General features: G+C 48.8%; 1 protein-coding gene across 1 annotated transcript in view; it reads left to right on the top strand.

The window, feature by feature from the left end:
• Positions 1-203: 203 nt before the first annotated feature.
• The window catches only part of LOC149336021 (salivary peroxidase/catechol oxidase-like), a 35,823-nt gene continuing 25,513 nt past the window's right edge, over positions 204-10,513 (top strand). The window contains exons 1-2 of the mRNA XM_089552527.1: positions 204-3,169; positions 9,896-10,062. Of these exons, the coding sequence (XP_089408653.1) occupies positions 9,921-10,062 (142 nt within the window). The 5' untranslated portion in view covers positions 204-3,169; positions 9,896-9,920. The remainder of the gene's footprint in view (positions 3,170-9,895; positions 10,063-10,513) is intronic.

Raw genomic sequence — 10,513 nt, 5'->3', positions numbered from 1 at the left:
ATTCACACAAATTATCCTGGCTGCGGAACCCATTGCAGCAATTTTCTACATTACGAAAAGTACTCCTACTTAACATGGCGGTCGGGCATCGAGTAAAAATCATTGTATATGCTTGCTATGAATGTCTGTGAAGACTGAACATGAGCAGGAACCAACTGTCGGCCGTGTTTACGTGGACGTCGCGTAACAATTGTTTAGGAACAATATGAGCGCTTCAGATTTGGTTGCTTTAGGCGAGCGCATGGGCTTGTGCGGCGCGGAGTTACGAGCGTGGGTGGAGGACGAGCTTCGTAAGGCACGGGAAGAGAGAGCCGCTGAGCGTGAAGCTGCGAAGCAGAAATTGGAATTAGAGGCACGGAATTTAGAGGCTGAGCGTGAAGCTGCGAAGCAGAAATTGGAATTAGAGGCACGGAATTTAGAGGCTGAGCGTGAAGCTGCGAAGCAGAAATTGGATTTAGAGGCACGGAATTTAGAGACGGAGCGAGAGGCTGCGAAGGAACGCTTGGAGTTAGAGGCGCGGAACTTGCAGCTACAAATAAGGCTCATGGAGGGTGGCGCAAATCCTCCGAGTGACCGTGGAGAGCGTAGCGTCTCATCGACCAGCTCCATTAACCCGCACAGCCTCATACCACAGTTCAATGAAGCGCGGGATGACCTCGATGCCTACTTAAAGAGATTTGAGCATGTGGCCACGGGGCAGGGTTGGCCAAAAGAAAAGTGGGCAACGGCGTTGAGCTTGTGCCTTGGTGGCGAAGCACTTAGGGTCTTCGGTCGGCTCTCGCCTGAGGATTCCGTGGATTATGACAAAGCGAAGCTTGCCTTGCTTCAGAGGTTTAGGTTCACCGCGGAAGGTTACCGAGAGAAGTTTCGCCAGAGCAAGCCCCAGGATGGAGAAACGGCCTCGCAATATGCTGCCAGGTTGTTTAGCTTCTTTGATCGTTGGGTCGAGATGCGGGGTGAAGGCCGCACTTTTGAGGTGGTTCGCGAGATGGTCGTGAGCGAACAATTTCTGAACAACTGTCATTCTCGTTTAGCCCTTTTCTTACGTGAGCGGGAGGGCAAGACAGTTTCCAAGCTGGCGGAGCCTGCCGATCATTTTCTCGAAGCACAGCGGCAAAATAACTTGTTGTTCTTCAAAGAACAGGGGGAGCATACGATGAATAAAGCCAAGGACGAGGTTTCAGGTTCACAATCTCGCCTGCGGTGTTTTCTTTGCGAGAAGACTGGGCACAAGGCGGCGGATTGTCGGACGAAGCCAAAGCAATCGTATTGCACCTGGTGCCGCGAGGTAGGACATGATGCCCAGTCGTGCAAAGCTAAGAGGCCAGGAGACCGTGAGGAGTCCGCCTGTTGCATGACACCTCGTTATTCACATCCCGATAGCACTGCAGTGGTAACGCGCGTAGAGGGCCAGTTGGGGGAGATGGTCTGTCCTTCCAACCCGGTGGAAACTGCTATGCCCGTGGCGCACGGTGAGGTGTTCGGCCAGCATGGTTCGGTATTACGGGATACGGGCAGCACCGGTATTGTTGTGCGTGAGTCTCTTGTACCGCCAGCGGCACTAACAGGGAAAAAGGCTACATTATTCTTGGCCAATGGGACCCGTGTAGAAGTTCCGGAAGCGGAGGTGGTGATTTCTTCTCCATACTTCTCGGGTAAGGCCATCGCGCGCTGCTTGTCTACACCCTTATACGACATTATAATAGGCAATGTCCCCGGGGCTAAACCTCCATTCCCGGTTGACCCGCCAGTTCTCACTGATCAGGCAGTTTCCCTTGCCATGACGGGTGCGGTCGATGTTCCTTCCCTTATGGTGACAGCAAAGGTTTCAGAGAGTAGTAAAAGCCCCACTCTGAACACACTCCACTTGTCACGGCCGGAGTTTCGCCTCAAACAGGAAGAAGACCCGACCTTAGAGGTGTGTCGCAGGAAGTTGGGGCAAATATTTCATGGCAAGGGACAGACCGCCCACTCCTTTGATACTGATGACGGTGTTCTCTTCCGGACATACCAAGTGTGTCCCGGCCAGGTCGTTGAGCAAGCGGTGGTACCGAAGGGCTTACGCACGCAAGTTCTTAAGTTGGCGCATAAGAGTGCATTATCCGGCCATCATGGAATACGGCAAACAATAGCTAGGGTGCTCACTGAGTTTTACTGGCCCGGTGTACAGGCTGACATTAAGAGTTATGTCAGATCGTGTGACATGTGTCAGCAGACTGTGTCGAAGGCAAGGGAGAACAGAGTGAATAACATCATAGGACGGGAACATGTAAAATCATGGTGGAAACCGAGGTCGGTTTGGAGAAAACGGTTTCACAAAGGAAAACGGAAGTACTAGCCGAAAAAGTTATCGCGACGGTGATGTGATTTGATGTGAACAATGGAATACGGAAGAATGTAGCCCACACCTATTGTTGGAATTGTTTTTGTTTGTTCATGTTTGTCTTTGAGTGTCGGCTATCTACTTTTTATGCTTTCCGTGCTTCTTCGCCCTCTATGAACGCGTTACGTTGACTTTCCATGTACTCTCTGTGCGGTGTGTGCGAAAGTCTGTGAACGCTTCGAACATTGACGACCGTCGTATTGTGTGTGGTGTGTAGTGTGCGCGCTGTGGTGCGGTGTTCTGTGTTGCGATCGTCGAACGCGTCTGGTGTCGCTCTCCTGAAGTCGAGTTCTTTCCCTTGGAAAAAACTTCCGAAGAGGGGGCCTTCTGTAAGGAGATAGCGCCACCCAGCGGCGTTCGTGAGGAGAAGACAAAGCACGAGGAGCGCGTGCGGAGGGGAACGCGGGGCAGGTCGAAGAGGATTACGTGGCAGAGAAGAGAAGAGCGCGGTGGGCGACGGACGTGGACGAGTTCTGCTGGCTCCCCGAGTTCCGGGCTTGGGCCTTAGCCGCAGACGTCCGGGCCACCAGACCTGGACATCCATCGTCGAGAGCCTCAACCACCAGGCCCAGGCGCCACTCTTCTCCGTCCATCCGTCAGCTGCTCCACACAGGCCGCCTCTGGCGCCTACGTGACCTTTTTCCGGGATACCAGACCTGGGAACCGTGCCGGGAGCCCACGAACGCTGACGCTGCGGTAGCGTTTCATCGACGTTGGAACGCCAAGAGACTCCTTGACTGCCCGACACCCAGCCAGTCCTCCCCGCTCGTTGCTCGAATAAGACAAGTAGTGTGAACTTTCCTCTTTGACTCTTTTTCCTGCATTTATCATAAGCACTTTGTTCTGTTCCCCCGTGTGTTTTTCCCGTGTATTGTTGCGTTGTTCTCTTGTTCCTTTCCTTTCTTCTCTTTCTTTAGTTGAGTAACATCCTGTGCTCGAATCGTTATGAGCATGTGGATAGTTCAACGAAAGACGCATCGGCCCCACAGACTTGCGGGCCACGGCAGCTACGCAATGAATTACGTAGCAGCCAGCTCGTTTCCACATTCTATAAAATCCGCAACTCTTAGAAAAACCTTGGAATTAACAAAATACTCGTAGTCTGGCGGGGAGTCTATACATCAGGGCTCTCCCTGAGGTTCGTGACATTCTACTATTATCGCACGGAGGGCATTTGTAGTGTGCAAGCATCGAGACAAAACAGCGGGCACAGTGGTGTTTATTATACTGCCCTTTTTTTTTTTCACTCTGTCATGTTTGAGACGTATATGACGGTGCATGATACGTATATACGACATATAGCAGATGCGTTGACATGTATGAAAACCAACTAATTCGCATTCGCACCCTTAGTTTGCATGCACTCCGTTTACAAGAGGTGCTCGGTGTTCAGCGTTCGTTCACACCACGAACGCGAGCCCATGCGAACTGCCCACAGCCGTGTCCTCAAAAAGGCATAGCTTAGCCGTCTCATTTGAATGGTTCTTCTAGGCTTACGCACCTAACGGTATTTGCTCTCTACACTTTCGGTATCATTACGTGTGCACTAATCCTACGCCCCATCGTGGCCCATACAGAAAGTAGATTGAGGTTGAAAGTAACCTCGCCCGCTCCACTAAAGTACCGCGGGTAATACAATGGATCAACCCCAGCAATTAGCCTTTTTCGCCTTAGTTTTCTCTGTTTCCCTTTAATCACACGCTGCCCAACAAATAAACCTTCGCCTGTACTTCTGTGCACTCTAGGTGCGGACGGAAAGTTTTCGCTTTATTTGCAACCGCATGAATGTGAACCAGCCGAACTTTTTTGGAGCGAAACCTTCACTACGGGGCCTCGGGCTTTTTTCGCGGCGCTTGCGGTTTTCTCCTTCAAGCAATTTAGAGGTCAAAGCCCAGTAGAGCCAGGGTATGTTGCTATGATGCTACACCAAGGTGGCCCATAAGGTCATAGGTCAGGTCAAGGTCAAGTCAAGGTCAAACAAAAGTTGCTGGTGGTTTAGCTATATGGTTATATGAGTGAGAACTTTATGACCTTATGGGCCACCATGGGGACGCCTACACTTGCTTTGGCATTCTCTGTCAACCAAGTAGCCACCAAGTCTCACTACTCCGCCGACCATCGGTGTGTCTTCGTATGAATATCCAAAAGCAATGAATAAATGTGTCTCCCCTGAGCCAAACTATGAGTCTCGTCATTGCTTCAACCACAAGCAGCCCTGTTAGCGTAGCCGAATGAAGCTTTCGCTTACGCACCAGGTTTAACTCAATATAAACCACCAGCAATTTTTTTAAGTCCGCGCAACTGAAAATTTTAATGCCTCTGCTTTAATGAAGAGGCACCGTTTAGCTTCTGTAGCTTATCCTCGTTATTCATGTCAAGTAGAACGCATAGGCCGCCCATGACCCCACGCTGCATGGGCACGGTTCACGACGCAAGGCGACCAGCTGCGGCCGTCCTCGCCCATTATACGACTGGGGGCCATCTGAAATTGTATTTTCCTTCTGTTTTGCTTAATGATCGAATACCCGCAGCCCTCGGTCCAGCTGCCGCGCATTTATAAGCGCCAGCGCATCGGTTGCGTCGGAGCTTCCGTTTGTAACCCACCGCGGAGCGAGTCATGCAACCCCGGTGAGTGAACTGAGTTCGACTGAAACGCTGACAACCGCCGTCGTATTAAGAGAAAATTATCGCGTCCTCCCTTCAAATGAAAAGCGCGTGCGAATATAGTTCTTAGGTAAGCCAAGCGGATGGACATAGGCAAGACATGTAATGCGTAAATTATATGACCGATGTCCTTTTCGGGTAGAGCTGAACGGATTCCCAGAGAAGGGTATCATAGCAAGATAGTAGGAGGAGGCGGGAAGTCAGAAGAGAGGATTAGATTAGGACATTCACTAATGTGGGGTGCCGCCACAGTGGCTCAGTGGTTATGGCGCTCGGCTGCTGACCCGAAAGACGCGGTTTGGATCCCAGGCGCGGTGATCGAATTTCGATGGGGGCGAAATTCTAGAGGCCCGTGTACTGTGCGATGTCAGTGCACGTCAAAGAATCACAGGTGGTAGAAATTTCCGGAGCCCTTCACTACGGCGTCCCTCATAGCCTGAGCCGCTTTGGGACGTTAAACCTCTATAAACCAAACTAAACCAAATTAATGTGCGGTGGTCCGGGCTTACACAGACCAGGGATACATGGAAGTCAATGTGAGAGGTATTTGCCTTGCAAAGGACGTAGCCTGGCTGACGATGATGACCATGATTACAAGCAACCTTAATCTAAGACAAAGGTAACCGTGTGACATGAATGCGACTGGCTCCAAGGTACGTTTCTGCAGTGGGTGAGGTTCGTTTGCAGAGTTAGCGCAAACGATAATCGGAAAGTTGTCTGCTACCGCTACTTCTGGCTCCGACTTTCTCCCCCTGTTCGCTTGCTTAACGGCAGTCACGGTATTAATATGTCTTATTCTACTAATTTATTTGTACTGCAACATCGATGACTGCACTGCATCATCACAAAGCCAACGCCACGTTTAGAAACGGTGCGAGGCTTTCTATGCAGTGGGATGTGTTGAGACGTGCTGTGCGCGCACTGGTAAGTATGGGTCGTGTGCTAGCCCTTTGGCAGCCTTTACACACAGTCAGGAAAATACACGTATCGTCTGCTAAACTGGGCAGATTTCAGCTAATCGTAGGGAGGTGAAAAAGAAACATATATAATGAGCCAGTGTTAAACTAGTTCAAGCGCACGTGAAACCGATTGCCATGCATACGGAGAACAGGCAGGCTTCACTAGTAGATTTTAACTACTTTTCGTTATTGTCAATTTCTGCACTCAGGACAAGTTCATATGCAGCAGGCGCTGAACTTACGATGATAATGTACAATAAGCGATGTCGCAACGCAGATAAATGAATGTATAAATGTTGCACGCATACATGACGACTGCAAATGCAAAAGGCATTGCGTGGGAGAAAATTGGAACCGGAAGTATCTGGCAGACGATCTTTGTACTATTATTTGCGTTCACTTCGGAAACGCACCTCACCGATTACATGGTCTCTGATCTGAAGCGCAAAAGGGTCCATTAATTCTTGTCAGCGCGGTACTATGACCGATATTCACCAGCGGAAAGGAAGCAACACGCTTGGCGAATAATACGCAGAACCGTATGACGTTTTAGGATCTAGAGCTGGCCATCGGCTATGCCAAAACAAAGCCTATGTGATGACCAGGGGCTTACAGCAAGCAGCATGATATCCAGTGCCTGGGTCAGTCCGGAACCGCTCGGATCTGCAGAAAATTAGAAATTCAGCGCATGAATAAAGTATATCTCTTATGTAGATCCGACAAAAAGAACTGTTTATTTGAGATATGGTTTGGTTTCCAGCACCCAAATTGTAAGCGCGCACCTGTGAACTTCTTGTGCGATAGCATAGAACCTTCACCGCTGCAAAAAGCTTGCGCCGTCTAGAATAATCTTGAATCGTGAACTCTCCTCTCTCCCCTTTTCCTCTCTCTCTCTATTTCTCAGTGAATTTCCTATGACAGCACATGACCTTACCTTAGCAGAGAAGTACGAAAAAATGCACAGAGACGACAAATTAGTTACAACTCCTTTGATAACAACAGCCCTATTGCATTTTTTTCTTTGTTCCTTTTCGTCTCATGCCTGTAACCACTCCCCCTCTCTAATGCCGATGGCGATATAAATGGGCGAATTTTATGACTGACGGCAAATTTTTTTGGCACGATGTTTTTATGCTGTCAGGTTTAATAATAGCACAACGATAATTGCTAAAAGCAAAGAGGTACGTTCGAGCTCTTTGTAGCACTGCAAATATTGCGCCGGTTCACGAAAGCCACCTTTTTATTTTGAAAAGCACACCCTGAAAATTAGTGCTGGGCTTCGCTGTGACTTTATAAATAACGAAACAGTCACGTAGCGCTCGCGTCGACGGCAGTACTGGGTAGTCAAATAAGCAGAGAAAGTGCGCAAGAACTCAGCACTGCGGAGGACTGCTGCAAAGTGGTGCTCCTCCATTTGTAAACAATGCATCCATCGAAGTGTTCGAGTCCCCAGCTCACTGGACACTCGTGCTCTTTCCTTCCCACGGATGGAGCCACCAGTCGCGGGGTAAAGTTTGTTGTAGCAGCGAATCTCTTACATGGTTCTCTCTTTAAAGAAAGCCTGCAAAATGTGAAAAAAATGTTGTGATTGCGCTCTCACGCAACCGTATTTGCAACGATGCCTAACGCGTTCTGAATAAACAAAGCGTGCGCGTTTACCGTCTCCAAGTGAATATGCGTCAGCACATCCTTCCAGAAAGCGGGCGCAGTGATATGGGATATTTGATGACTGATAAGCAGGCCTCCGAGAGTCTTTCTCTCCTTAGCAGCCTTCTTTGCGTACGCTCACGTGGTTTCTTTTTTTTTTTTTGCAACAGTATAGTTAGGCTAGAAGAAAGTAATCTAGGTTATAATCTGTCGTACAGATTAGGCGGAAATGTAGTTGAGCAGCGACTCCCGGGTTTAATGTATGCGGACGATATTGTACTGTTAGCAGATAGCCAGGAAGATTTACAAACTTTGGTTAATTGCTGTGGAGACGAAGGAGACGTTCTAGGATTCAGTTTTAGCGCAACTAAATCAGGTGTGATGGTTTTTAACGATACAACTGACCAGGTGCTTACAATACAAGGCCACGAAATACCCAAAGTGTCCTCATACAAATACCTCGGGATATGGCTAAACGAAGGACAGATATACACGGAAAAGCACGAACAGGCTCTTAGGGCAAAAGGACGAAGAGACGCCGGGATAATGAAACATAGGGCATTATGGGGGTACAACAAATATGAAGTACTAAGAGGTATTTGGAAAGGAATAATGGTGCCGGGACTTACTTTCGGCAATGCGGTTCTGTGCTTAAGGGCAGAAGTTCAGTCGAGATTAGACGTAAATCAGAGAGCTGTTGGAAGATTAGCACTAGGTGCCCACGGCAAAACAACAAACGAGGCAGTACAAGGGGATATGGGCTGGGCATCGTTCGAAGCACGGGCAGCTAAGAGTAAAATACTATATGAAGAACGCTTGAGGAAATTGGACGATAACAGGTGGGCAGCTAAGGTATTTAAATATTTATACAGAAAGAGCGTTGACTCACAGTGGCGGAAAAGAACTAGAAAACTAACCAGTAAGTATGCAGGTCATGAGGACGGAGAAAGGAAGAGCATTAAACGACCGGTTAAAAACGCGGAAGTTAAAAATTGGATGAATTCAATGGAAAAGAAACATAGTGTAGAACTATATCGATGCTGGAAAAGGCAGATCAGGAAAGAATTTTTCTATGATATCTCAAGAGGCAGTGCCCTACTTTTTGAAGCTAGGTCAGGGTGTCTTAGAACGCGCAGCTACAAAAAGAAATTTAACGAAGAAGATGACACATGTGCAGTGTGTGGTAGATCTGTGGAAACAATTGAACACCTCATAATCAAATGTGACGGTATCCATCCGGATGTCGATGCAGGCGCAGTCACTCTTCCTGAGGCCCTAGGGTTTAAAGATAACAATGGTCATGTAAATAAATCTGCAGTGGAAGTTAGCAAAAAGCGATTGGAGGATTGGTGGCTGAAAAGCAGAGATGTGGCATAAGGTTAGAATTGTAGGAAACGGTAGGTAAAGATGGTGGCGATTCTTAATGAGAATGGCCAACACAGTAAACAAAAAAATAAAGAATAAAAGCTGAGCATGGTGGCATTTGCCACCACCCCGTTTCAAAGGGGGCGCTCCTATCCATCCATCCATCCATCCATCCAGTTATTCCTGAAGAGAACCCTCCTTGAATAAACAGGTTTCTCAGCCTTTGGCCCCTCATTTGCTCTTACAGGTCAATAACAAGGGCTCAGCAAGTTGCAAAACCTGTTATAGTATTTTTATTGCGTGAGCAATATTACGACAGGTTTCAGCCCGTCGCGTCGGGGCGGCCGCGAGGCACGTTTGACCTTGAAGGGCGGTGCGAGGCGAGGGGCACTACAGCTGTAGCCGCGCAGCTGCCCTCGCCGCGCTCTCGCCAGCTGCGGAGTGTGGAGAGGAGGGTGGAGAAAGGGGAGGGGTATAAAATGCGTTCGCTCGCTTGCCGACTCCGTCGTTATGCCACCTGATAAACAGAAAGGGAAGCTACATCGGCTTGACGAAGCCAGGAAACGACAACGTGCTTCGGAGACAGATGAAGAACGCGAACAGCGCCTTGCTCAGCGGCGCGCTCAAGACACTGCTAGACGGGCGCACCAAGCCTCTTTTGAAACCGAATCGTCTACAACCGGTGATGATCCCAAATGTAACGCTATGGATGCTTACGCAACCTACCAGGTTTAACCAAAGCTAAACCCCAGCAATTTTTTTTCAGGAGTTCACTTTGTTCGCTTTATTTTGTGTTGTCAAGAATCAAATCGTCCTGCCGCCTCTGTGCCGTGGCTAACACTGCTTCGTGACTCCTGGATGCTCGAAAACTTCGCAGGGTGTTCCTTCTTGGCCTGTTATACATGGCTTCCGTGTCCCGGGTCAGCCAAGGAGCCGGAATCTCAAGCGAGGCGCTCGACCGGCTGGTCGAAGACACCTTGGAATCTCTAGAGAGCAGAATGGCCACCCTGCGAGAAGATGAGTTGGTCGAGCGACAGGACAGCGGTATGTTCAAAAGAGAGGTCCATGGAAAAGCTGAATTTCTTTTATGAAATCGGCTTCTAGAGCGTGAACCGTTGTGGTTGTCCTCGCAGACGCAAACTCGACGAGGTGCCTCAGCAGCCGTGGTTAAGTAACCGCGGCGTTCTGCTTACAGAAAGGCGTTTAGTGGCGTAGAGTCGCACTCACCACTGCGGAATCTGTGTTTTGGTCGAGACAGATTGCCAAATGGACGGCAGATCAGATTTCAGAGAAGGTTGAAGCATGCCAGCAGTAAGGCAAACTGCGCAAACCGATGTCGTGCATTAAAAGATCATTCTTATCTCACATAACCAAGCTTCGGGACTTAAAATTTCATGAACTCATTCTTTCTGATCCAGATCATGTTGGTGAACCACAATTAAAATAGTTTAACCTCGTTATAAAGAAGCTGAAGGTGCCCGAGGATTACTTCGTT

The sequence above is a fragment of the Amblyomma mixtum genome, chromosome 7, assembly GCF_055824585.1.
Source record: "Amblyomma mixtum isolate Tamu chromosome 7, ASM5582458v1, whole genome shotgun sequence".
Lineage (NCBI taxonomy): Eukaryota > Metazoa > Arthropoda > Arachnida > Ixodida > Ixodidae > Amblyomma > Amblyomma mixtum.
Note: the sequence above shows the minus strand (reverse complement) of the source record. Positions and strands in the feature narration are given on the sequence as shown.